The sequence below is a fragment of the Ciona intestinalis genome, unplaced genomic scaffold (genome assembly GCF_000224145.3).
Source record: "Ciona intestinalis unplaced genomic scaffold, KH HT000034.2, whole genome shotgun sequence".
Lineage (NCBI taxonomy): Eukaryota > Metazoa > Chordata > Ascidiacea > Phlebobranchia > Cionidae > Ciona > Ciona intestinalis.
This window is the reverse complement of record NW_004190356.2, coordinates 482,850-509,504: the sequence shown is the minus strand read 5'-3', so window position 1 is coordinate 509,504 and position 26,655 is coordinate 482,850. Positions and strand designations below refer to the sequence as shown.

Sequence of the window (26,655 nt, the reverse complement as noted above, 5' to 3'; positions counted from 1 at the left end):
CAAATCGACTGAATACTTTGCTTAAGATTTTTTAAATGTCGTTTGTAACAGATACGTCATTGTAGTTTCACGAATGCCGGTGTTTATATTGCACATATAACCATTAACATTGCTTGCTGTACTCCGATATTTAATAGTATCGTAAAGTGTGGAACCCTTTGCCCAATATTTCCAAACTCGAATTTTATGACGCGTTTTGGGTAATACCACAAATTAAATATCGTACCCTTTATCATTTAAGTACACCTCAAAGCAATATGTTAAAATATCTCTGTTGTGTTGACGAAAAAAATGTGTCGATTCGCACACTAGGTGTAACTTTACTATTTTGAAAACACACAGGGCAAGAGGGGTCACTTTAAAATCCTTGTTAATTGTGATGTGAATTTATTATTAGAAATACATACAAATACCATAAAATTATAGTACGGTGGGGAAAGATGGGACACCTTATTATTCTGCTTTTTTCGTCCAATTTGGTGGTAACAAAACAGATTCAAAGAATTATCGTATCCCCACGACTATAAATTATTAAATAAAAAATAAGCGCTTCAAGTAATCGAAGTATTAAGCTACAATGTGGGGAAGAAAGGGTAAAATTTTGTTTTATGTTAATAATATTCTGCAACTTGTAGTTAACCTACCTAAGTTAACAGCCAATATGCTATATAGTTTCGCTACGTGAACTAATTACATATCAAAACATTTTTTTGTTGACTTCATTTCTAATTTAAGACATATTGACCTCTGCCTGTTTTTTGCATCCACATAAATATATAACTTTTTGCAAAATAACGAAGATTAAACTGTTGCCTCTTTATATGATTGCATGGAATGTCGTATATATATACCACGAACGTTTCGCTCAATGCTGTTAGTATTGTTGGTAGTTGTATACGGCACAGTTAAAGCACTTAGTTAGCAGTGGTGTTATCAGAGGTTGTATCGTTTGTGTTACTGTTATAAGTGTTTAACACTTCACCGGCAGTAATCTGAGGGACGCGTTCGCATGGATTGTGTGGTACTGGGAGTTGCATGTCTGCTTTCACAACGGTGGTTGGTACAAATGTTCGTTCATTTGGTAGTAGTGCTGGGTTAATCACACTGCTGTTTTGTGTTGTGACAGCAGCTGTCGCTTCCTTTGCTTTTCTAGCCTTTTCAAATCTTTCCATGTCAGCAACATCACGTTGGTAGGCGATGCTTTGTTTCAAGCTGTGGTCCAGATTGACGGTATATTTATTCAACAGACTCACACGACCCTTGTTTAGGTGGTTTCCGTTTAACATTAATCGATACAGGAAGCTGTACAATATGTCCGGATCCGCATCCAATGACAAAAGCGAACCGTCGATTGTTTCCATTGAAGCGTGTAACTCAGGTATCACGTGTTTTCTGGAACATATGGGGTATTACCTTTACTGAACTGGGTTTTATTAATTATGTGCGTTGATATCCTATGTTAAAACGTGATATATAGTACCGTGGGGTAACATGGAACACCTTTAGCACACAATATCTAAACATTTTGATTGTTTTTAACAATTTACAACACTGTATGGAAGTCGTGAGGATACGGTTTTATAATTCTGCAAATATGCTTTGTTTACTACAAAATGGGACGAGAAAATAAAATGAAAATTTGTCCCATCTTTTCCCACTGTACTATACATTTACGGTGCAGGGTGATATCTTTAGTTTGCACTGATGTAATAAAGAAAAAATTACTCGTAAATCTCTAAGAGTGGCGTGTTATCATCAATAGCTTCACTTCTTCTCCCCGCATTTGATCTTTGATCCGCATCCTCAATAACTTGAAGCAGGTAACTCACACGGTATGGCCATTGGTCGGTAAGCACAATCCAAAATACCATGTCCTGTGCGAAGCTTTTATTCCGCACATCTGTAAAAACACATTTACCTAATAATCAGCACTGCGTTCTATAGCCATACAATGTTACTTACTTTCGGTTTCAACAGCTTCCGTAGCTGCAGAGTTAATACCGGCACTACTGCTTGGTGGCGCTTCATAGCCGTTTACTTGAGTACTACTCGGTCGCGTGCTTTGGGCAAGGCATTTAATTAGTTTAGCCCTTTTGCGCTGTAAATAACATGAATGTGTAAACATCGGAATATTTATGTAAAAATATTTTACCTCTTTTTCACTGCAACCTATGATAAGTGTTGTCAGCGATAGAACGTTGAAAATTCTTTTTATATTTCGAGGATTTCCCAATAGGTGACTCCTGACCATTTCGCTCTCGTACAGAAATATCCTACAAAGAAATTAAATTTAACAAATTACTCTACCTCTCATTGCGATTTGCAAGTGTTGCGTTAGTTTTTATCTATGATAGAGATCCGTTAAATCAGATTTTAAAAAGTAATACACCCTGTTCCGCATGCCATATCTTATCTTACGCCCTACTGTACTACTACAGCAAGCTTACTTGCATTGGGCAATAAATTCTCCGTTGCTTATTGGAGTAGTGTCATTGGGTGTGGGATGTGTGTTTCTCACTACTGCCCTCCCCCGGATTTGACTCCGTTGTACAAATTCGCGCATTTCTAGAAAAAAATCAAACAAAACTTAAGTTTTTACTTAATGGGGTTTAATGGCGTATTTACCATTAGAAGGTACATGATAACCGTCTGTGTCGTCAACCTCGTCATCATCGCTTATGCTTGTTATGTCGGTTTCTTTCATTTCGACAGTTGGTATATCATTAAAGTGAGTAGCAGCATGTCCGTTGCCGGCATGAAGAGTGGGCGGAGGTTGAAATGATCTTGCATTCTCTCTTGTTCGTGTTTCATCTATAAAACCAAAATAATATAAGTGTAAAGCCAGCAGTATAACATATAGAACTGTGGGTGTATCCTGATTTTTTTTGCTATACCAAATGGGACGAGAAAATTAAACAAAAAGGCTTCATTTTTCCACGCTTACAAACTATCAATGCACCTCTAACCACTGGAACACGGCGATATTCCTTCTTTTTGTTGCCCTGGTCAATTAACCCACCAATGTATTGTTGCTTGCTCGTATTATCAATCTAAATTACAAAATCACACGGAAATCACAAAATGAATTATTTAATACAAAAGTCAAATTACCTCAGGTAAACAGAAGGGCAAGTTGATAATTTTCTTCAAGTATTCGTGACCGTTTACGTTTGCTTTGAGCAAAGCACTTCCCATATCTTCTTCTATACATTTGACGGCGACCCTGGAATCTAATGCGATCAAACAAATAAACGGCGACGATCGGTCACTCAGTAAAATGCTCACTGCTTCAAGAACAGATTTCACCTAGAAGTTTGTATAAATCAGAAAGGGCAACTGAAGTTTAGAAATTCCAAAGTTACCTGCGATAATGGAACTCTATCCAAGTCGTCAATAGTTATTACGACTTTATAATTTTTCTTATGTGTAAACCGAACGCACTCTATTAGCTTCGTGATAACATGCACCTGGAAATTTACGCTGAAAATTCGAGTATAGTTTAAACAAGCATACACTAACCTCCGTTTTAACTTTATTCATAAATCCCAATTCGGCCGCCATATTCCCTTTCGCCCCCGCAAGTGCTGTGTTCACTCTATTCCTCTGAGAGTGGAACATTGCCCAAGTAAGTCGCATCATCACCACAGCAGCACCAGCCACGGCTGGCAACCATGAGACTACTTGAACTGCAACTGGTACTGCCCGTGGTGTCTGCAGAAAAAAAGTTGCTGCAGTGAAATCAAATATAGTAGGGTGGGGTAAGACGGGACACCTTTAGCGCATAATATCCAAATATCCAGATTGCATTTTAAACAATTAACAACGGTCTATTGGAGCCGCGAGGATACAGTTTATTAATTTTTTGAATGTTATTTAGTTATAACCAAATGGCACAAGAAAATAGAACAAAAAGGTGTCCCATCTTTTCCAACCATAATTTATATAACAAGATGGGGAAAGGTGCGACTGACACAAAGAAGTTTAAATCTTTTTTAATGAGTTCCCTTTTGATAATACACGAAAAAATAGATAAAGCACGTAACGATAAAAAAGCTAAAGAACTTTACCATTGTTTTTTGTTTTAAAAAGTATTAAACCGGCTTTAAACAGACACGTTTTTTGTTTTGTTTTTAGTATGGTCATTTAAAAGGGTATGATGGTTCGTTGTACCATCGTTTTAACATATGGGACAATATGTGGATTTTATCTTTTCCCACAGTATACGGTCGATAACTTACACGAAAGACATCCAGCTTCATTGCATCAGCGATGACTATAGTAATCACGGGGATGGATATAAACGAAGTTGTAAGCAAGATCCACCAATATAAATTGGGAAAATTACAAGTAGTTTTCGGATGTTGTCGAAAATGTTTCCAAAACCCGGTATTTTCCACTTTTGATTTATTTTCCGTTTCTGGTAGCTGTTCAATTAAATGGTTGCGTTCCGACCTTCCATTCCCTGTATTTATGTCATTCATTTCTATCACCTCGTGGTTGTTTTTGTTTGTATTTGATTTTGCGGTTCTATCTTTCAACGAATCCGAGCTGCCCTCCCGAGGTTTACGTGTCCCCGGATCGTCAAATGTGGCTTCTATGTCTTGTAACTCCAGATATTGCTTTGCATTCGCCGCATCGCCAGAATATGAGTAATCTACTATCCACCAACCATCACAAGTTACTCCTTGCTGCTCGCTGTTGTAAAGTTTCAGATCCAGCACTACGCCATATTGTAACATTATTTCTTTTATTTCTTCTTTCAAGGTCTGGTCAGCTTCGTTCAGTTTTATAAACAAGCGGCATGACGTGACTTCAGGGGAAATAAGTTCTACTGTAAGCATGCGAAATAGGCGTGATGTCACGCTTCCGAATTCAGCTTCAATTGCATCAGAAACGTTGGTCACGATTCCTGCCCATAAAGTATCGCTACCAGCATATTCCCAAGCATTAAAATCGACAAAAATATACCTGAAATAAATAGGTTGGAGGTAATCCATAAGAGAAAAATGCACGTTGGTAGTTTAGTTTTTCAGTTAAAAGCAAAGTGTTAGTTTAGTATCACTTAATATATCTGGCGTTAAATTTATTCTTACACACTGCAAGACCTAATACTATCAGTTCCACCAGATAAGCGACTATCGAGACACTTAGCGCTTGGCACTTCCTAACGCTTATCTATAGGCGTGTTATGCGACAAGTAATCACGCAGGCGACGAACACCAAAGGGCATTGAGTATTGGACCACGTATTCTACAGGTCATTAAACAACTGTAAGTTCTGGTATTGAAAAAATATTTACCTTTGATCTTTGTATTCCATATTATCAACCGACTCCTCTTCCCGGAGGATATGTTCAACCTCCCCCTCCATTGTGTCTCGGATGATCGAAGTTGGATCTTTCGTGGAAGGTAATTTTGTAAATGCGGCGTACGATATCAGACGAAAGTTTCCAAAAAATTCCGACGACCACCAGTTTTGATTACAGCAAACAATGACACTGACCAATACCAAACACAAGAGTAAGATCGACAAAGACAAGTACCGAACCAACTTAGTGAAATCAAAGCTTTGTGATATCGTTGCGGTTGATATTGTTGTTCCGTTAATGGTTGTATTTAACTTTGAATGTTGCACATATTGAGTTAAAAGGACCGGCGACACTGCAAATACTGAACAGGTCACGACAAGGAACACCATGAATGTAAGAACGAATGTATGGACGCAGCATCTTGTAGGACCGTGTTTACAATAATTGTTTTGCTTTTCTTGTTTTGTAACATGATATTGGTGTTGATACCTTCGAAGGTAATCTGTTGTAATGAAAGTAATATGATGACTTTAGATCACCATTAGATCCACAATAGTTCTCCTATAGACGATAACTTTACCAAAGAATTTGATATTGACGAAGTAAGTGAAATATACGGAAAGGAAAAGTGATAGCAAAGTTTCTAACAATTTACCTTTCACATGCTTAACAAGGAACGACTTGCCACTACCCCACCTCGCAAATAATCCAATAGTAATCGGCGTATTTACACTTTGAATGCGTTGGGCCAATGCCTCTGCGTATACCGAATGTCCAAGGTAGTCCACACCAACGTCATTGTCGTTGAGAATGTTTCCTGCAACACAAACCAATTCTAATAACTTTGTTTACATCATGAATTCTGATTAACTCTTTTAAACGTTAACAACACTGTGTGACTATATTTCAATTATTTCTAATTTACTTTGTATTTGCATTTACATCGACGCAGAATTTGATTCCAAACAGTTGAAATTATAGAACGTTTAAAGATTGTTTTGGCAATTAAACTTAAACGAGTTTAAGTTGTTATTAATTTATTTAGGCGTTGTTTAGTTTTTTCATATAAAACGCTGTGTTCTTACCTTTTGATATAATTTCTTTAACAACCAGTCGTTCACCGACGTAAGGCATTTTTCATTATGACTTTAATCTGACTAACCTATAACCTTCTCATGTCATAACGCTATTACCTGTATAGGTCCATTAAAAAAACATGAGAAAAATTTAATCGATTTATGATGAACAAAGGGTATAGAATTTGTAGTGGTGGGGCGAAATGGAACGCAGGGCAAAATGGAAAACATGTTAGGCGTATTTTTACGGGTATCGTTTGACAAAAAAATCGGTGTTAAACGGACTTTCAGTTTTGCGGAAAAAGATAAAATATGTTTGTTACGAATTCCGACATTTGATCAGTTGACATATGGCTTAATTAATGGGTTGCAAATATCATAATAATATTAAAGTGTTTAACGTGATGTTTCATCTTGCCCCTCCTTGTAGTTGCAGGTACTTAATGTAAACTTTGCAAGGTGTATAATATACAAAAGTAATAACAAGGACATTATAGAGAGAACTTATTCTATTATTGTTATGATAAAATTTAGTATCAAGCACACACTTAAACAACACAGAATAATATTGTAGGCTTTAAAAATCAGTTAAAATTTAGTCAGAGGTAATTTGAAAAAACATGAGAAGTGGCTTATTCGAAAGATAGTTCAAAACCAAATCTTTGGCAATTTACACACTTTATTTAAAATGATTATAAATTTTATGTAATTGTAAGTTTTAATTCACATACGCACGATACGATATTCTTCAATCACAATACCAGATCCTTATATACATTATTATGGGTAATATGTTACATAGCAGAGGGGCAAAACAAAGGTTTTTAAACTGATTTTCAAAGCCTACATTATTATTTTGTGTTGTTTAAGTGTAGGCCTATATACTTGATACTAAATTTTGGTGATCTGTTTTCTCGACCTGTTTATGAATCGCTAAAATAGCATCTCATATGTTTTAATCGGTTTCTGTCAGGTATTAAAGGTATGATAGTATCTGTAAAATCACACAAAAACTGTTATATAATCTGATAGTGGAAATATTATACAATATGTGCTTAAGGGTGCACCGTCCCATAAACTGTATAAAAAAACTAAAATACAACGAAAGAAAATATTAATCAGAATAACATAAAACTGCCATAATACAAAATCGCTAGACCTGTTAAAGTTTTAGGTGTAGCCAACCGTTAAGACAACGAACAATACAGCTTACTCAACCCATTCAAAGTAGAATGGTGAACGGTTTTGGTTACATCATCCGTACAGTTCCCGTCTAGGCTGCTTAAATATATGAATATTCTGTACAACCGAGATTTGATAAAAGTCTGTTAGCTACTTCGCCTCGATCTAAATCTCTTACCTGAGACTAAATAATATACGTTCACGCATGTGGTATACACAATAGAAACAAGCGGCTGTTGTAACAACAACCTCTGAGGCTTAACCAAACCGGTCTCATACCAAGCTAGCGAAGAGAGAATACTTTCATGAGTCGCGTAGTATCCTCGAGGCAAAGCGTTGGCTTACTGTTTTATAAATAGGAACTGTGGAAACATGCCGGAAATAGAAGGCAAGACGGCTATGAAAAATGTTAACTTGAGCTACAAACCGTTTACTGACTTATTTTGCTTTGCTGAGGGTCTAAACTAAAATAGTTCAAATGAATGTTACATAGAATGAGTAGTTATCTTGACAGGGTAGAAAAGCAGGCTACTGAATACAATCCGCGCGTTCTCTGACAGACGGAAGCCAACCAACCGCAGAAAATTGAGGCAATGTTATTAAGGACAATGCGCCACAGCGTGACGTAGTCCGTGTTCAACAATATTCGTGACATCACAAATGCCTATATCGCTACTTTTTCTTTTCTATGAATATGAAAAACAGTCATCATGTTCAATAAAGTCGATAGAGTGTTAGTTACAGTTTGAACTTATATCGCACAGATTATAACTGTGACATTGTGGACGTATATCGCACAGATTATAACTGTGACATTGTGGATAGCACAAGCACGATAAATATGAAATAATTAAGATGGTCGTTGGCACGAAGCGGTGAGAAGCACACTGTTGGTCGGTGAAAAAACAGCAATAAAGACCAAACAAAAATAATTTTTTTAAACTACATGCAACAGTTTACAATGTATGGTTATACGACAACATAGAACCGGTTCATGAACAAAATACAACATGCTTAAAAATGGGATGGCATTATTTTTAAAAATAAAGTAACTAATCAGTATGTAGAAAATCACAAGCATTCGATGTAATTATTTACAATAATCAAACTCCTTCGACTTCTGCTGTTGGTTCTTTTGTAAATCCACAAGGGAGCGATAAAGAGCGATGTTTTGACGCAGAGAATGGTCCAAGTTGACAGTGACACTTTTTAGTTCAATTGCTCTACGTTTAGTAATGCTGTAATTCTGCAGAAATCCTAAAAAGAGATCTGGGTCGCCATCTAGCGATAATAATGTTGCCTCGTTCACGTTAAGGTTTGAATTGAGTTCGGGAATCACCGTGTTTCTATGAAGGATAAAAGAGTCAGTGATCAGTGTTAAGTTTATATTGCAGTGTTTAATATACTGTTAAAGTAAATACGTTCATTTAGAATAAAGTGAATACGTTCATTTAAAACCGAGACTCATAATTCTAACACAAGTTCATAATTTACCCTACCCGTCTTATTTAGTGTATTTTTCTTTCAAAATAACGTTTATGCAACAATAATGGTTGTACTTACTGGTAAATACATATAAGCGTAACGTCATCATCTATAGACTCGCTTCTTCTCCCCGCATTTGATCTTTGATCCGCATCCTCAATAACTTGAAGCAGGTAACTCACACGGTAGGGCCATTGGTCGGTAAGCACAACCCAGCCGACGATATCTTTGGCATCAGCAGCATTTCGACCAATTGTTGGTCGACACATGACGTTGTACGATGCTTACAATAAAATAAAAAATAAATAATTGTTAGATATAGCATAGGTTAGTATATACCTGCTAGGGAAGGTGGGGTGTTGGTTGGTTGGCGGAGTTCGTTCATTTCAGCACTGCGCTGTTTCTGTGTGTTTGACAATGTATTAATATGCTGCAGCTTTTGGGTGAACATTGTATTGCGTATAATATATTATATATTAGTGTAGGGGAAGATGGGACATGTTTTCGTGTTCCATCTCCCCCCACAGTACTCTATATTTATTTGATAAGTATCCTTTACATTTTTAAATACCTGCTTTATTACATAGTTTTAATAATATTTGTGTTTTATTTAACAACTGTCGTTTCCCCGTTTAATCCAGTACCATCCTTGTTTAACTATTATAGTAGGGTTAAAACAAGTGGGAAAAAAATAATTTACACCACTTTAATGATAAACAAAAAGTGGTACAGGATATCAGGCAATATAAACACGACTGTATAAAGAGCGCGCCAAAGCCGATTATACGTATATTAACCTTTATAAATAGTTGTTAGGGTATTTTTAATGAAAATCGGTGTTACACTAGCAAAACAGTGTTTTTAATAAGTGATGAATACCTAATAGTAAAAAGTTGAATTTAAATGCTCGCTAAATCACATTTAAACCAGAGGGACGAAATAACACCATATGTGTTTTAATATATTTTATTCGAGGTGTTATTAATTAAAGGTATGATGGTAAAATAATATTGCCCAAAATTTTCCATATGTTTAGATTTAAAATGTCAGTCAATATGTGCTTAAGTGTCCCCACCCTATACTTCACAATAAACGTTATTCTTGTCGAAGAGAGACCGGTTCACTTACGTGAGCGTCCAATGACCGCATGAGTTGTGTCGTCATGGAAACAACATTAAAAATACGTTTCATGTTTCGGGGGTTCCCCGACAAGTGGTATTTAAGGGTTTCGTCATCATGCAAGAATTTTCTGTAACGAAAAAACTAATCAGTGTCGGAGAAATAGTAAATATTATTTTATTAAATAAACGATTTGCGAAGGCGCAAAGTATTAAAACGCTTAAGCAAAGATATAAATTGATTTTACTCTTTACCAAATACCTTTAAAACTACGTCATTAAACCGATGTGAGAGCCTGTAAAGGCGGTCAAGATAAGATATAAATCAGATAATAAATACTAATTTAAACCAGATAAAAAGGGTACTAGCGGTTAGAGTTTAATGAAAAGGTTGCTAAAGGTTGAAAATTGTCGAATTTTAGTTGACGTGGAACCAGTAGCGTTGTGGCGCATGCGCAATATCGACCAGTATAAATTCAGCAGTGGGAAGAATATATCAGAACACCGTCAAAGAAACACAGTGGTTAACCTGCATAAGAAAAGAAATTCCTTCTCTCCTACGTCATCGAGAACTTGCTTCTCAGTTCCATCTACTACGTCATGATATTGCAAAGATGGGGGTGATGGTGGGTGATGGTTGGTGGTAAGGAGGGTATTAGGTACGTCCCGATCATTAGTATCTCTGGTCAATATGTCAGTTATTTTTTAGTTTAAGCCTCACTTAACACATATGTTGCAAGTTATATCGATGGGTCAAGTAAAACACGCGTAGCTGGAAAGAGAGGGTTAGGCAGCAAAGGGTTCCAAACTATTGCCACGATAGCGTTTGGGTGTCGTCATCAACAGTAAGCGGTCCTTTGTTATGCCACGCATTCTAAATTTCACCGACCGAATGCAATGGTCAGTTACCAACAGAAATAAAAAAAAAACAATTGAGAAAATCAAACTAACTTGGACAAAATAAATCCATCTCCAGTCTGTGTTGAAATATCTTGCAAAGCATCTTCGTCATCACCGAGGTGTTTGATGACGTCACCACCACTCTGTGACGTCGATCTATGAGCTCCATTCCGCATTAATTCTAATGAAGGATTACAAATGAATAACTAACATGATTCCTATGGAGTGATGGGCAAAATTTATTCTAAATTTATGGTCCTTAACAAGGACCTCACCCACAAAGAATAAAAAACTAAAAAAATGGGCTTTTTACTCAACAGACCAGGAGTCTTTTGCTTCAGTTTTGTTCGGTCAGCCTGATCCATCATACCAGCGAAATATCGACGTTTGTCACGTGATCCAAGCTGAATAAACGTTTACACTTATGATTATACGAACATATTGAAAACAGTAGTCTCAATGCAACATTCACTTGGCCTTATATTCAATGATAGAACGTCGATACAGTTTAGATAATATTTTGTACGTCAAAATGAAAATGCATTCATATTAACCCTACAGTTTCAAATAGTTCAGAAAAGTGTGTTTTTTATCGTAGAGTAAAACTGCGTCAGAGCTAACATATTAAATGTTTATTTATTAAAAATTAGGGCTCTTTTTACTTCTAAAAAATCAATTTATATATTCAAAAATATTATACCCTAGTACAGATTGCATGTCCCCGTTAAAATAAATTGTGGATTTGAATACCTCAGGTAAACAGAAAGGCAAGTTGATAATTTTCTTCAAGTATTCGTGACCGTTTACGTTTGCTTTGAGCAAAGCACTTCCCATATCTTCTTCTATACATTTGACGGCGACCCTGGAATCTAGTGCGATCAAACAAATAAACGGCGACGATCGGTCACTCAGTAAAATGCTCACTGCCTCAAGGACAGATTTTACCTAAAACACAATATTGTTGAACACAATATGTTAATACGCGATACCCTGTGGCGCATATACCTTCTCGTGGGGACATCTGTCCAGATCATCAATTGAAATAATTATCTTATAGTTTTTCTTGTGGGTGAAGCGCAAACAACGGACCAACTTTTCAATTATTTTAACCTGTAAAGAATTCCACATCAGATATCAACATTTCTCAAAACATGCAACTGTAGCTCTTACCTCGTCTTTGACTTTGTTCATAAATCCAAGTTCAGTCGCCATGTTACCTTTAGCGCCAACGAGAGCCTGGTTAACCCTTCTCGTTTGCGATTGAAACATGGCGTAACAGAATCGACCGAAGACGACTAAACAAGCCATAGCTGCTGGCATCCATGCAAGTATTTGAACTTCTGCTGGGATGGCTCTTGATGTCTTAATTAATGCAATATATTAAAGGATGCATAAATATATAAACTACTAAGTAAAAGCAATACAAAATATAGATTCAATGCGAATGGGTTATGTCATTGGCATTTAAAAATAATACAAACGAAAAATCAAATGTTGTGTATTAATAGAAATGCTCAAACCTGATCTAAAGGTACCATCCAAGTTTCAAACAACGAAACAATATCAAATTTGAGCATATCTATCCTTATACAAATTTCATATTTCGTTTGTGTGCCCTTTTTCGTTTAAATGGATCAAAACGTAACACAATGCGACTTACTCTCATCACGTCAAGCTGCAGTTGAGTCACCAAGATGCAAACACCGATCGGGAAAACAATGATTGCGATGAAGAATAGGACGCAGAAACACAGGAAGGGACATCCACAACAAACTCTCTTCGGATGTTTGAGAAAATGAGAGGCAAAAGTAATTTTTGTTGGTTCAGGTAACCGTGATGTGGTGATATCATCTGCATCGACGAGGTTGTTCATTTCAATACAGTTGTTGTCGTGTTCGGTCACTTTTTCAACAATTTCATTTTTGTTATTCGCCATTCGAGCCTGAAACCCCAATATTCTGAGCGACTTCGTAGCGTTATTTGCTTCAGTGGCGTTAGAGAATCGAACATTCCATGCTTCACCTTCCTTACCGCACGATAACACCACTCCATATTGCGTCATCAAACGTTTAATTTGCGTTACGTTTGCGTTGGGATCACTAACAGATACTCGAACGGTGCTCGATAACGTTCTACATGTAAATATTGAGTTACAATCGTACATGAACTATACGCATACAATAACAACACACAATTCACCTCTTGCTTACGTCACAAACTTCTTCGACGTTGAGCATTCGAAAAAGACGTGACGTCATCCAACCAAACTCCAGTTCAATTGCCTTAGTTAAGTTGGTGACGATACCTGCCCACAGGGTGTCGCTACCGGCATACTCCCAGGCTTTGAAGTTTACAAATATATACTTCGTTTTGCACCTGCACGATGTATTACACCATTGTAAATTGCACCTCAATTTTTAGTTTTAACGATGCAAATAGTGGAAATAAAAATACTTTTATTATACAAAGGCGACTCGTAATTATTAAAGTGGATACCAATGAAAATAAATATTTGGATACGGTCCAATACGGATAGGACATAGCGACGAGCTTTAAACCCAAAGACTATCACTAAAGGCTCGTTCCTGCTACCGCTGCGGATTTATGTGTCTTTGTGTTAGTCACTTAGTAGTCACTACTCAGTAATGGGTTGCCTAAGATTCAAAATTGTGGGGCATACAATAAATAAAAAAATAATATTTACTCACAAAGTTACGTACGTGGTAACTCATAAGCTGGCACGAGGTGTATGAAACAGAACATCTGTGTTTTCACGACTGTGTTTTTTTGGCCACGCGGGGCAAGTCACACTCAGCCATAGACAAATGTTACAGTATTGTTCGACAGTATTCTCACGGTCCAATAGTTACATTTTATTAAATGAATTCTTACCTCTTACGTGTGTATTGGAAATAATTCTAAGGTTTTGAAATATACCTTGTTACGTTATCCAATCCAACAGGCCCACTCGTGTTTAATAAAGATAGTTCTGCGTCTTCGTTAAAGTCGATCACTATGTCGTATTGCTCTTGCGCCATTGTTTTGCTTCGTTCGCTTAAAGTTGGAATCTGCGTGAAGGCGGAGTACGACACCAGCCGGATATGCTTGCGCGTCTTCTTCCACCACTTGGAGTCCGTGGTCGAGGCACAACAAAGAAAAACCAGAAAAACAACCGCTATGGTCGAGAGTAGGACAACGACTGCAAAAAATCCAACAGCTCCAGCTGCAGCGACTTCTGTGGATGCAGTCGGTGCTTCGGTGGAAAGTCCTCGTGTTTGAGGCTGCAGAGCGTTCGTATTGTTAGTCGGGGCAATAATTTCGTAGACAACTTGTTGTGCATTCGGGTACAATGCTACAACTAAAGTCCCAACAAGAAGAAACAGCATCAGCAACATAACGACCGTCCAGCCGACACACGAACATTTTCGTCGACGTTTTTTGATCTTTTTACAAAGTTTGTTTATGGGACCCTTTCTATTGTTTACTGCTTCGTTCTTTGAATATTCATCTATATAATCTTGTTGCTGGAACTTTGAAAGCAAATCTAGAAACACGCATAAATTAATTCGATTATTAGGAGCATGTTAGAGCTAATAAAAAAATTAAAATAGAAACACTTACATCTGACTTCCCGCAATAAAAATGATTTCCCACTGCCCCAAGGAGCAAACACGCCAACTGTTAATGGAGTATGTACCCTGTGTAATAGTTCGGATAAAGCTTCTGCATAAATCGAGTATCCAAGATGATCAACCCCAGTTATATTATCGTTCAACAGGCGACCTGTGAAACACCCTCTTTTTAAGTTGGGAAAGTTTAAAACTTAACTTCACTAACCTCTCGGTTCAAGCTTTCTTTCCAATTCCGGGTAATGTACAGCAGTTAAATCAGTCATTATAACACATACACGTTTTAATTTTTAAAATTAAACCTGTTAGCATCCAACGTTGTTGTGCACTGTTTTGTTACTGCACATGCTATTTACCAATTGACTGTTGCGCTTACAAATAATAAGGAAAATGTCAAATTTGTAGCGCAACTTTCCAAACAACAAGGTAATTACTGTTTAATTAGCGGCACACGTTCGTTATTCAATTGCAACGCAAACACAACTGTCGTAAACATTGCAACCCTAATCAAACTTTGGGTATAAGGAGCGTGTACAAAGCAACAAAATGGATAATAAAACTTTTATCGCTTACGAGGTCGGTCTGTTATCATAACACGAGAGGTTTTACAGCTAAACCTACACACGTTTCAAGGCTGGGTCTTATGACTATGATAGAGACGAGGCATACAAAAACATATCAGCTCGCATGCAAATTGATTATTGTAATTTTACGTTACCTCGGCTATGCCATAGCGATAGCGTACACATTATTCGCATTAAGTCATTTATTATAATGCATTCACATGTCTGTCAACAAGTCAGTAGCACTAATCAAGTCTAACTTAAAGAGATCTGTAGTAACTTCCTTTAATGTACCATACTGAAGTAGCCTGCTGCGACGTACACTCTCTCTCCCATGAGGATATTACGACTGCGTCTAAGGATTTCTACTCATGTTTGAGTGCGAAGCCGTATTGGACCGTAAGCATTGATATCTGTTTTGCCACTACTCAATAAGTGGCATGTCGGTATCAGCTGCTGTGGTTTGATTATATATCTACTTACAAAAGCATCATGACAAGCTAATCAAAATACACGAGGTACCTCTCAAAACATTTAATACCCTTTGACCTGTTTCTATATAACTTAACCTAGCGCTAACTAAAAATGTCAAGGACTGTTATCAACGGATAATTTTAATCTAACTAACTAAGCAAACTGCATCTCCTAACTACAATTTGTACAGACTGTAGTAGTGTACTACGTCGTTCACCCTCACTGTTTTACAGTGCTGTTCCCATGTATTGATTTCTTTCTTGCTCTGTGCGAGAAAAGTGAGCTTTGTTTCTTTTTTATCTCGCCAAGAGCAATTGAAACATCTAGCTCAGCATGATTACTCCTACTCTTATAGCTCTTATGGCGTCACAGCATACAAGAGAGAGCAACCAATTAAATCTAAATTATTGAAGAGTCACCAACAGCTTACTGCTTTCATGACTCAATAAGTTGTCAGAACTTGAAGTTTCGAAAGCACTTTCAAGTCTAGCCTATATTATGCGCTCATACATTTCGTTACTATAGCACTTTACCATTCATTTTACTGTTAATGAAAGGAGAAAGCGCGTCACAAAAAGGGCCTCGGCTGTTCATATAGCCCAAATCGTCTGTCTTTATGTGATTATAGAAATTGTAACAATACTTACGGGGCCCAGCCTGGTTAAAAGAGCACACGAGTAAAACGCATTTAAGATAATAAGTTAATATGTATTATTTTGAAGACAACATCCACATCACAACTTAAATTATGACTTCGAAACTTCGCGCGTAAACTACAGTTGTTTGTTTGTGCACAACTGAAATTCATATTATAGTAGGATAGATAGGGTATGGCGTCTAGACATCAGGAAATATATAGCACCGTGGGGTAAGATGGGACTCCTTTACCACCTAATATTCAAATGTCCTGAACGTGTTCTAAACAACTAACAACGGTCTACAGGAGTCGTGAGGAAATGGTTTTGTCTTCTTTGAATGTTCTTTGTTAATACCAAGTGGGACGAGAGGCTAGAGTGAAATGATGTCCCATGTTTCCCCAACACTACTGTACATTAAAAATTCGTCTGTATTGTTTTCTTCCACTCTTTTTCATGGCTGCAAGAACCATACGGCTGCATCTCCAAACAGCTTTTAATGTTTGTGCAAATTATCAAGAACAGTTATGACATTGTAATGAAAGCATCGGAAAACAGCTCATCATTAAAGAAACTGACAGTAATTGTAAAACTAAAACGTGCAAAGTTGCGTTTTATTCGTTTACCTATGCTTGGGTCTGAACTTTGGTCTCTTTGGTCTGAACGCTTATGTAACAATAAAATGATTTTTGAGTTGAATTGCATGTAACTTGCTTTATACTTGCTCGAGTTGCCCACGGACACATATACTCCTGCAATAGCAACATCAACGCGCCTTGAAACCGAAACCCCCAGCACTGTGCCAAAGCACCCTACGATTTATGCCACTACACAGACGCCACGACCAAATCTACATTCAGCTTAGAAATGAATTTAAAAGATAACAAGACCCAGCAGTAAAGAGCTTGTCTTGCAATTTAAAGATTTCAGCTTTCAAATCTGTATTGTGAAATCCTGGACTGGGAATCATGAAAAACTCAGTTAAGCGAGTTTCGGCTGAATGTTATTTTCTTATATTTAGGTTTAAGATATCCAGTAGGGTGGGGTAAGATGGGACACCATAATATCCAAATATCCTGATCCTTTTGTAAACAATTACCATCGGTCTATATCTATGAGAGTCATGAAGGTACGGTTTAAGATACTTTGAATTGTTATTGTTTACTACCAAATAGGACGAGAAAATAGAATGAAAAGGTGTTCTATCTTCCCCCACCCTACCATACCTGTCACATAAACCGGCCCTGCTGAAATTAACGGATATAAAACTAGGTATTAAAGTAACTTTGGCTTTAATTACATTAAATCGTTAAAGAAAGTAAGGGTAGATATAATGCAATAGGGTATAGGAAGAGTTGACAAGATATAGCGTTTATTTTCGACAATAATAATATAATTCTGTATGTATTACGTGTACAGTGCACACATTGAGCAAATGCCCGAACCACTCCTACCAGAAACCAAACTGCGATTGATTCCAAATGACAATTTTCTAGTTGTTGCCAATTCTGCTACGGAGAAGTGACCTTGCAAATATGTAACATCCCATATTCGGTGTAATACTCGGTAGTTAACGTCCGGTGAGCCAAACCGGAATGCAAAGAAAACACGAACATCGTTCCCGAAAAGTTGTTTTTGCAAATTACCACTGTAAAAGCAATATAAGTAAAATACTTTTTATATAAGTTTTTCGGTAATATAGTATAATGGTGGGGGAGACGGGACAACTTTAGCACATAATATCTAAATATTCTGATCGTGTTTTGAACAATTAACAACGGTCTACGGGAGTCGTGAAGATACGGTGTTACAATTAATGTTATTTGTCTACTACAAATGGGGCGAGAAAATGGAGTAAAAAGGTTTCCCATCTTCCCTACTATATAGATTAAACGGCCAACTCTCTATCTTCTCTTTATCAAATAAACCAATAACACATTAAAAAGTGTCCTTACAAATATAACTTGGAGCCTATTCCTCTCATCAAAACATTTCTATTCTCATTAAAAACTTCGAAGTGAGTCAAGACAGGTTTATAATATTCCAATTGAACGACCAACGTCTGAAAATTAAAGTAGTATATATAAATAGAAAACAATATATAAATAGATATATTTTTATTATAATATATTTTTATGTCATATGTGGAATTTGATATTAACATAAACAACACCAAGACACTTATACCAAATTTGCTATATATGAAATGTTGGAATTCATGATACTGAGTTTGCACTGGAACACACACGGAACAAACGAATGTTAAAATCCAGCATGTTAAAATCATTGAATATAAAACCATTTGCTTACATCAACCTGTTGAAATTCGACTTTCACCAACGCTCCAATATTACAAGCATTGTATAGTTCCCACGGATTTCGGTGCATTTCTTGTAAAATAAACTTCCGCGAATTAATCACCCACAGACCCGCATCATAAAAGCGTGCATGAAAATCACACGTTGCAGAGGTTTCTGAAACAACAGGTTTTATTCTTTGTTACTTTGTGAAAAGTTTATTCTTGTTTTTTTTGTAAAGTATATACCCTGCTATTTAACAGTGATTGTTACATACACATTTAAAAAGATTTATAGTATTTTGATTATTACTCCACAGATATATTTCACTGAGCCAAACCGAACGACATCATTGTTTAATCTAAAATTTTTCGAGGTATACATATAGTTCATTCCGTGACGTCACAGGTGGTTTTCGAAAGAGTGACTATTTTTTACCACGGGAAACGGTGTAATTTAAACTTTAATTTACTTTTAGCAAAATCTCAAAATAGAATTTTTAGTGATTTTTGACTAGATGGTTTAGTCTAAGTTTTAATGTAGTATACGTAGTCATGCACCACGATAGATTAAAGTAGGGGACTAAAATAATGCTTTGTGTATGAAATTCGACATTTCCCCTAAAACTTGTGTATTAAATTTGTTGTGTCTGCTTGCTTTGGTGGATTTCATTTAAATCTAAATTAAATAACGTCTTTAGATGCTTATTATAATACTTACGCAAGCATACTGGGTCTGAGCTCCAACGATTTCCAATACATGACATACTTGGTGCTCCATGCATCATATATTCATTTTTGCATGTGACCGTACATACCGAACCTGAGTTCGCACCATTACTGCATGTCATTGAGTAGCTAGGTGTGTTCAGCGCTCGATATGGGCATTCCTGCACGGGTGCTGAAAAGTTGTATTCGTTAGTGTTTTCGTATATAGTAGAATGGGGCATGATCGAAACGTATTGGCACGTATTCTTCAATATTTTAAATATCAAAATAAATAATGAATTATATGTGATATTATGACATTTGCACCATCGGCATACTTTTAATAATTGACAACAACACTTGTGTGATGAATTTGTACCATATTTTTTATACATTATTTTTCATCATCTTGTTGTTATAACAGTATAGTATCTTCGTGACCCCTGATGTATAAATTATTGAATAAAAACAAACCTTGGCAATAAAAACCTATAACTACAACGTGAGGCAAGATGGAACAAAAGAATGATTAATTATAGTATTTTGCAACTATTTAGTATAGGGTTGGGAAAGACGGGACACCCTTTTATTGTATTTTCTTGCCCCATTTGGTAATAAATAAAGTACAATCAAAGAATCATAAAACGGTATCCTTACGACTCCATATTCAGATCGTTTTTAATTGTTTAAACGCAATCGTTTTTTTTTAGATAATATGTGTTTAAGGTGTATATCTAATTTGAAAAACGTTTTAAAACTAATTTTGTGAGACAAAACCAATGTCGAATGGAGTTTTGCAAGATGTAACGACAAAGACCAAATAAAAGCTACAATAAACGGTTTACACATATACCTTCGCATACACCAGTGGAGTTGCTCCAAGAACCAATGTTCATACATACTATGGAAGCTTGGCCAGAATAAATCGCACCGTTCTCACACGTAAAATGGCAGGTTGAAGAAATGTTGTTTCCATTAGTACAAGTGTATATAACTCCTTGTGTGACGTTTAATGCATCGCATTGATTCTCTGTTCATAAAACATTTTAGAGATCTCGTTAGTGACAACTGGGTTGGAACATATAATGTTATTTGCTGAAGTTCAATTTAACAATGACAAATACGTTGATTATTTATGCAATTTTTGCATATTGTATTACTTCTCTCATGCACTGTGCTTTTACAAGTCAAATGTCATTATTGTTATGATATAGTGTTATAATAAGCGTGAACTTGCATTCCCGATGATGTGTGGGGGGAAAGAGAAAATTATATGAATATATTTAACCTGTACATGACGCATCAATATTTGACCACGAGCCGTTATCCATGCAATGAATTGTGTTGACTCCTGTATAAGTATAACCAGGTGGGCAGATCAACGTACATTCGGAATTGTAGTACCTGCCGTTGCTACAGTTACTTATTACATGAGGATTTAGTACCAGTTCGTTGCATCTTGGATCTAAAAAATATAGTCGTTGGGTTACCATTTTTTAATTCTTTGAATGCATTTACTGCCAAATAGGACGAGAAAATAGATTAAAAAAGTGTCCTATACCCCCCATCCTACCATACAAAAGTATTGTATTTATTTTTTAAACTGGTTCACACTAAGGAGTAAATAACAGTTTCTGTTTTGCACTTTAAATATTATTATACAAATGCGCATACTTTATTACGTACAGCAACACCGAAACACAATTGGTACCTGCTGTAGTTGTCATTGGCGTGGAAGAAGTAGTAATCACTGGAACGATGTCTTGTGTACGGCCTATAAATAAATCTTGAGGTCAGATACATAGCTGGAGGCGCTACAGTGCCCGCAATCAAAGTAGAACTTGCAAGTAGCATTGTTTAAAATATATATAGAACGATTAACGCATAGGTTCCTTGTGAAAACTGTTAGTATACGGTATATAATTATATCAAATCTACAACAACGTAGTTTTGAGTAATGTTTTGTTTAAAACTATGCAGTTAAAAATATTTGTACACAATAACTTACCGGCATAACACATATTGTCTGATGAGTCATAAACACATCCTAGAGCAACACATACACTTTGGGTTATACCAAGAAAATAGTTTTGACATCTTGGCCTGTATACTGCAAATAAAATGTTGCTTTTACCTTATCTCGGTTTAAATTGTATAGGCACTCAGTCTACCAAAGTACAGTAGGGTGAGGGAAGATGGGACATTTTTTTATTCTATTTTTTTGTCTCAGTTGGTAGTTTTTTGAAAACTAAGAACATTCAAAGAAATATAAAACCATATCATCACGACTCCCATATAGACCTTAATTGATTGTTTAAAACACAATCGGGATATTTTGATATTATTTGCTAAAAGCTAGTGTCTCGGCCCACAATACTGTATAAAAACAAACCGACCGTCTTTAATAACACAGGCATTAGCTTGATCATACGTTGAATGTTTTATTTTACCTTTTTTACACTGTACTTCTCCCTCGGGTTCCCAGCAACAACTCAAAGCGATGCATATAGATCGGGTTATACCGGCGAATGACGACTCACATGGTTCGCTACCACAGATGGGATCCTCAAACGTAAATGTTCTACCATCGCCTACTGCAATAGCATTTGTCATTAGAAACGAAAGTATACATAAATATTAAGGTACGTATAGTAGGGTGGGGAAAGATGGGACACCTTTAGCACATAACATTTAAAAATCCTGATCGTGCTTTAAACAATTACCAACGGTCTAAGGAAGTCGTAAGAAAACGAATCTATAATTCTTTGGATGTTCTTTGTTTACCATCAAATTCGACGAGAAAAGATGTCCCATCTTCCCCCACTCTACTATATTATACAAACCATAAAAAATATAGGATATTAATTTATTTCTGCGAAAGCGTTCTATAGGTAACAAGTCAACCACAATATGCTATAAAAATAAATGAAAATACCTCCACCGGATGGAATACAAATCAGATCTGCCAAGTTTAAAACAGTCGGCTCCTGTTGTCTAACTTGCCATATGCTGCTGTTGCAAACAATATATTCTGGGGTTGCAACTGACCGGTGAAAATTTTGCTGTAAATTTCAAGGGAAATGTTAAAGATTGTACAATGTTTGTTTCGAAAAAATGTGCTTACGTTGCATTCGATTAAACAATGTGATCTATCGTTATTGGAACTTGAACATCTTAGATTTCCATTTGATACGTTAATGGCAGGGCATCGATCTAAACAAGTAATCTCAAAGTTTAATCTTATGAATGGCCTTATGAAATCTTATGAAATATTACAACAGAAATCTTATGAAATGTTACAACAGAACATTAAAGGAAAGGCCCAAAACCGTACGCTTTAAATGGGCTTAAATTCGTGTTTTAAAAATGTATTTACTATACATCGAAAAGTAATTTACTATAGTAACAATTTTAATTTGAACTTTTGATAAACTTACTTGTAGTGGGTGATGACAACAACACATCCAGAAAAGTAAGAAGTACCGTGACGGATAAAAACGCGCAGTTCATAATTTATGCAAATATTTAAAACAAACAGTTAAACAAAGTATTTTATACCTGCATACATAAAAACTGCTTACGCAAATATAAAAGCAAAACGTAATAACTTTCTTATTTCCTGAATTAATACAAATTTTAAAAGTTTAAAATTACGCAATATAGCGGATACATATATTTGATTTTGCTACCAACTGTGTTAAAATAACTTTTTAATGGTTATAGCTCATATTTGTCGCTACTGGTGCCTCTTTATTTAACCCGAGGCATGCGAATTGGTACCAGCGCAGAATATCGCTTCTGTGACGCATGTCGATGACGTAACATAATTTGTTTACGTTGGTCGTCGGGTGATGAGAAACTTACTTTTACCTCCAGCGATGAGCATGAGCAACTACACGTGGGGAAACGGCGCTTGTGTCCGCCGTTACGGATTCCACAAAGCGTGAATCGCATATACAAATGCATGGTCGCCGTGTGTTTATTTGAATCTTGTCAACCCATTACCCATGCCGACTGTTGGTGTTATACCTATTTAAAAGTAATTGGTTATTCTTTGTTGTATTTTATTTTATTTCTCTGGTTACAAAATTCGAACTCTAAATAAATGAATAGTTGAAACTTCCTTGCGTGGTGGAGCAAAGATAGTCGTTATAAAAACATGCCCACATATCGATTTTCCAAGTTTATTTTTTGGGTGATTGTTTTTTCCACTAGACAAACGAGCATATTCAGTACGTAGAGACCATATCTATCAGTGGTTCTTAGTAGGTATGTATAAATAGTAAAATATAGTATAGGGTGGGGGAAGTTGGGACGCATTTTAACTCTATTTTCTTGTCCAATGTGGTAGTAAACAAGGAACTTTCAAAGAATTATAAAACTATATGCTCAAGACTCCCATAGACCGTTGTTAACTATTTAAAACACGATCAGGTTATTCGGTTTTTATGCGCCGAAGGTGTACCATCTTCCCCCATCCTACCATATACCTAATTGTACATTTTTAGGTATATTTTAGATTATCGTTTTCTTAGTTACATCCTAGTAAAGTACAGTATTTTCAGCCCTTTGGATAAGAATGTATATACAAGGTATCTTGTCGCATGCGTCAATATTTTGTTTTACTAAAGACCGTATTACCGTAGCTAATTAGGGTTGGACATCGAGGGATGCTGGGGGAACTGGGGGTGGCGGGCTGATGGTCGTCCCCGTGTTTTTTCTTTTGTTTACGGGGTGAAGTTGTTTATCATTGTAAGATATGCCAATCAAGATGTAAAGGGACGTGACCATAGTTGAATAAAGAAAAACTGCGTCGGTATTTAACGTTAATTGCTCGCTGGTAGTGCGGTTTTAAATCTAAACATTTTTTAAATACCCTAAATGTATATTATTATTTTATTTTAATCTGGAATAATGGGTAGTAAAATATAAAAATTGAATATACAATATCACAACGCAACTGTGGGGATTTTTTTGGCTTTGCCCTATCGTGCCCAAAAACCTAAACAGCTTGAATTAACAGGAAAGTGCGACGATCTCGAAGCAGACGTGTCACTGCGTTTAGTGTCCATGTTGTAATAAAGCGTTTATTGGCCTATAACATTGTTAAATAAACTACAATAGTTTATTATTTTAGAATAGTGAGAATGAATTTTATTTTGTTAATATCTCTGCTGTGCTTTGGGTTATTTCAAGGCAGTGCGGCTTATTTCACAACAGTCGACGCACACGCTGAAGAATGTTTTTTCGACAAAGTTACAGGCGGAACTAAAATGGGGTTGATGTTTGAGGTTGCCGAAGGAGGGTTCTTGGATATTGATGTTGAGGTATATAATTGTAAAATACATTTTCAAACATTGGCTATCGTTAATTAAACGTGGGTCATTCATGATGGGTCATGGGTTTTCCAATTACTGGTGACTATAGTCACCATTTATGGTTATTTTAATCTGTTAATTTGCTGCCCCATACGTCTCAAATCTTTTTTTTCTGATGAAATTATTCGTTATTATAGTAAAGCTGTACGTCTTTGCCTCCAATTTTAACATAACACGGAATTTATATTGAAAAAGTTAACAGAGGAAGGTTGGTAGTCTGTTTAATGTTATAGTATTCTTAATGTTAAGTAAAGTTTGCTCGTGTTTATTATTCATTGTTCGTTTTGCCATTTCACAGATTGCATGCGAATGGAATCGCCGGTAGTTTTTAACAGTATGATATTTTATATTTTATAAAGGTTACTGGCCCAGATGGCAAGCAGATATACAAAGGAACAAAAGAGTCCAATGGAAAATACACATGGAATGCACACATGGATGGAACATACAAGTTTTGCTTCAGCAACAAAATGTCAACAATGACACCAAAGATTGTGATGTTTAGTATTGATATCGGTGAACCTGCTAAGCCTACTGCTGCTGGAGAAGAGGCAGATGGTAATGTTCTTATCTCACATCAGTTTTTTAACAAATTAATATGCTTAATTTGGATTGTGGAGCGAATGTTATCAAGATGATGTGCATGATTTGCAGCATGCTCCAAAAACTAAATAACCGCTTATTTGCTATTCAAAAGTTTAGCAATGCGTGTAAAATGTTATGCCCACAAAATTTTTATATCCCTATTTTAGCCAATTTTTCAGTCAATGTCCTTTTTAACCATAACAATCTTATTTTTTGTAATATATCCAGATATAATGGAACAGTGATAATGTCTGAGTAACACAGTTTTTATTTATTAACAGAACAACAAAATAAGTTAGAAGGCATGATCAATGAGTTATCTGTTGCCATGACTGGTGTGAAACATGAACAAGAATACATGGAAGTCAGAGAGAGAATACATAGATCCAGTAAGTTGATGTTAAACAATTGTGTTAAATGTTAAACATTTTCATAACAGAACCATATTAATTTTTCTACTGTTGAATGTAATGTTCTGTTCATAAAACTCCTAAAGTAGTCCAAATTTTTAATAAAGACGTAATATTTTTTTTATTCTAAATATTGTGTACACTTTTGTTAACATATGTTTTTTACAGTAAATGACAGCACCAACTCAAGAGTTGTCTTGTGGGCTTTTTTCGAGTCTCTGATTCTGGTTGCAATGACACTTGGACAAGTTTATTATCTTAAGAGATTCTTTGAAGTCAGGCGTGTAATCTAAAAAGTAAATTTTAGCAACATTTTTATTCAAAACCGTATTGCAATATCCTTGGTGTGGGAGGACTTGGTTACCCGCGACAACACTTTTAGGTCATTGAAATTTGCTTGAGTCAATACCTCCCTTCACTGTATAATAGAAAATATGATGCATTTTATTTGCAATTTTGCCAATAATAAAAACTTAAGTTAAAAATATAACATTTGCCTTAAATAAGAGGTGTTGGTACAATCTGGGCTGAGATTGTTTGTTTTTCTAATTCTGTGTCTGCAATCGTTTTGAGTATTGTATTGTGAGTGGAATAAAAAGGTTTTCAAGAAGAGATTCGTTTGTGATTTGTGGTAATGAGAAGTCACCACGTCTATAGCAAGAGAAAGTTCCTACATTTATAGACAACAGCATAGTATTTTACTAAGAAAAAAAGGAACTCTATTTTATTAAACAGTGAACTGGAATAGAGTGTTACAGATGCATAACACTCTGCACAGACTCTACTGTACTAAGCCTTCCTGCACGTCTGTGCATTTATTATACTGATTTCCTATTTCCTTTCTATCGAAGTATTAAAGCTGACGTGTGTAAGGAAGTATCAGTATGGCCAGTAATCTTAATCACTTT

General features: G+C 36.0%; 4 protein-coding genes across 4 annotated transcripts; 1 reads left to right on the top strand and 3 right to left on the bottom strand.

The window, feature by feature from the left end:
- Positions 1–353: 353 nt before the first annotated feature.
- LOC100180590 lies at positions 354–7,063 on the bottom strand. The gene is made up of 14 exons (XM_009862759.3): positions 6,394–7,063; positions 5,964–6,125; positions 5,300–5,810; positions 4,239–4,968; positions 3,520–3,711; positions 3,363–3,467; positions 3,112–3,306; positions 2,960–3,050; positions 2,626–2,811; positions 2,448–2,565; positions 2,153–2,273; positions 1,963–2,098; positions 1,726–1,900; positions 354–1,392 (listed from the first exon to the last, which is right to left on the bottom strand). Exons 1-14 carry the CDS (start codon positions 6,440–6,442, stop codon positions 915–917), a joined length of 3,249 nt encoding a protein of 1,082 aa, XP_009861061.2. The 5' UTR covers positions 6,443–7,063; the 3' UTR covers positions 354–914.
- A 1,099-nt stretch (positions 7,064–8,162) lies between these two features.
- Positions 8,163–15,037, bottom strand: LOC100178218. Its single transcript, XM_002120260.4, has 15 exons — positions 14,907–15,037; positions 14,691–14,852; positions 14,007–14,613; positions 13,269–13,445; positions 12,730–13,201; positions 12,240–12,431; positions 12,075–12,179; positions 11,820–12,014; positions 11,392–11,473; positions 11,121–11,250; positions 10,699–10,851; positions 10,180–10,300; positions 9,391–9,454; positions 9,130–9,334; positions 8,163–8,912 (listed from the first exon to the last, which is right to left on the bottom strand). Exons 1-15 carry the CDS (start codon positions 14,962–14,964, stop codon positions 8,657–8,659), a joined length of 2,979 nt encoding a protein of 992 aa, XP_002120296.1. The 5' UTR covers positions 14,965–15,037; the 3' UTR covers positions 8,163–8,656.
- Positions 15,038–17,645: 2,608 nt separating this feature from the next.
- LOC100178987 (P-selectin-like) lies at positions 17,646–22,934 on the bottom strand. The gene is made up of 12 exons (XM_002125322.4): positions 22,812–22,934; positions 22,499–22,587; positions 22,310–22,436; positions 21,825–21,968; positions 21,383–21,484; positions 21,086–21,148; positions 20,663–20,839; positions 20,228–20,404; positions 19,388–19,567; positions 18,681–18,844; positions 18,326–18,432; positions 17,646–18,018 (listed from the first exon to the last, which is right to left on the bottom strand). The coding sequence occupies exons 1-12, from the start codon at positions 22,882–22,884 to the stop codon at positions 17,778–17,780; spliced, it is 1,644 nt and encodes a 547-aa protein (XP_002125358.1). The 5' UTR covers positions 22,885–22,934; the 3' UTR covers positions 17,646–17,777.
- A 1,531-nt stretch (positions 22,935–24,465) lies between these two features.
- On the top strand, positions 24,466–26,359 carry LOC100176668 (transmembrane emp24 domain-containing protein 2). The gene is made up of 4 exons (XM_002125489.4): positions 24,466–24,701; positions 25,112–25,310; positions 25,619–25,726; positions 25,916–26,359. Exons 1-4 carry the CDS (start codon positions 24,522–24,524, stop codon positions 26,038–26,040), a joined length of 612 nt encoding a protein of 203 aa, XP_002125525.1. The 5' UTR covers positions 24,466–24,521; the 3' UTR covers positions 26,041–26,359.
- Positions 26,360–26,655: the final 296 nt, after the last annotated feature.

Bases quoted from the DNA above. Each gene is read 5' to 3' on its own strand.
- LOC100178218 (XM_002120260.4), bottom strand. From the start codon at position 14,964: ATGACTGATTTAACTGCTGTACATTACCCGGAATTGGAAAGAAAGCTT. The intron at 14,614-14,690 runs GTAAGTGTTTCT...GCGTGTTTCTAG, and splicing joins TTTATTGCGGGAAGTCAGAT to ATTTGCTTTCAAAGTTCCAG. The intron at 9,455-10,179 runs GTAAGTGAACCG...TCAAACACACAG, and splicing joins TGCGGTCATTGGACGCTCAC to AAACAGCGCAGTGCTGAAAT.
- LOC100176668 (XM_002125489.4), top strand. From the start codon at position 24,522: ATGAATTTTATTTTGTTAATATCTCTGCTGTGCTTTGGGTTATTTCAA. The intron at 25,311-25,618 runs GTAATGTTCTTA...ATTTATTAACAG, and splicing joins TGCTGGAGAAGAGGCAGATG to AACAACAAAATAAGTTAGAA. The intron at 25,727-25,915 runs GTAAGTTGATGT...TGTTTTTTACAG, and splicing joins AGAGAGAATACATAGATCCA to TAAATGACAGCACCAACTCA.
- LOC100180590 (XM_009862759.3), bottom strand. From the start codon at position 6,442: ATGCCTTACGTCGGTGAACGACTGGTTGTTAAAGAAATTATATCAAAA. The intron at 3,712-4,238 runs GTAAGTTATCGA...TTTTTTCTGCAG, and splicing joins TGAAGCTGGATGTCTTTCGT to ACACCACGGGCAGTACCAGT. The intron at 1,901-1,962 runs GTAAGTAACATT...GTGTTTTTACAG, and splicing joins GGAAGCTGTTGAAACCGAAA to ATGTGCGGAATAAAAGCTTC.
- LOC100178987 (XM_002125322.4), bottom strand. From the start codon at position 22,884: ATGAACTGCGCGTTTTTATCCGTCACGGTACTTCTTACTTTTCTGGAT. The intron at 22,588-22,811 runs GTAAGTTTATCA...TTACTTGTTTAG, and splicing joins GTTGTCATCACCCACTACAA to ATCGATGCCCTGCCATTAAC. The intron at 19,568-20,227 runs GTATATGTGTAA...ACAACTTTTCAG, and splicing joins CTCCACTGGTGTATGCGAAG to CACCCGTGCAGGAATGCCCA.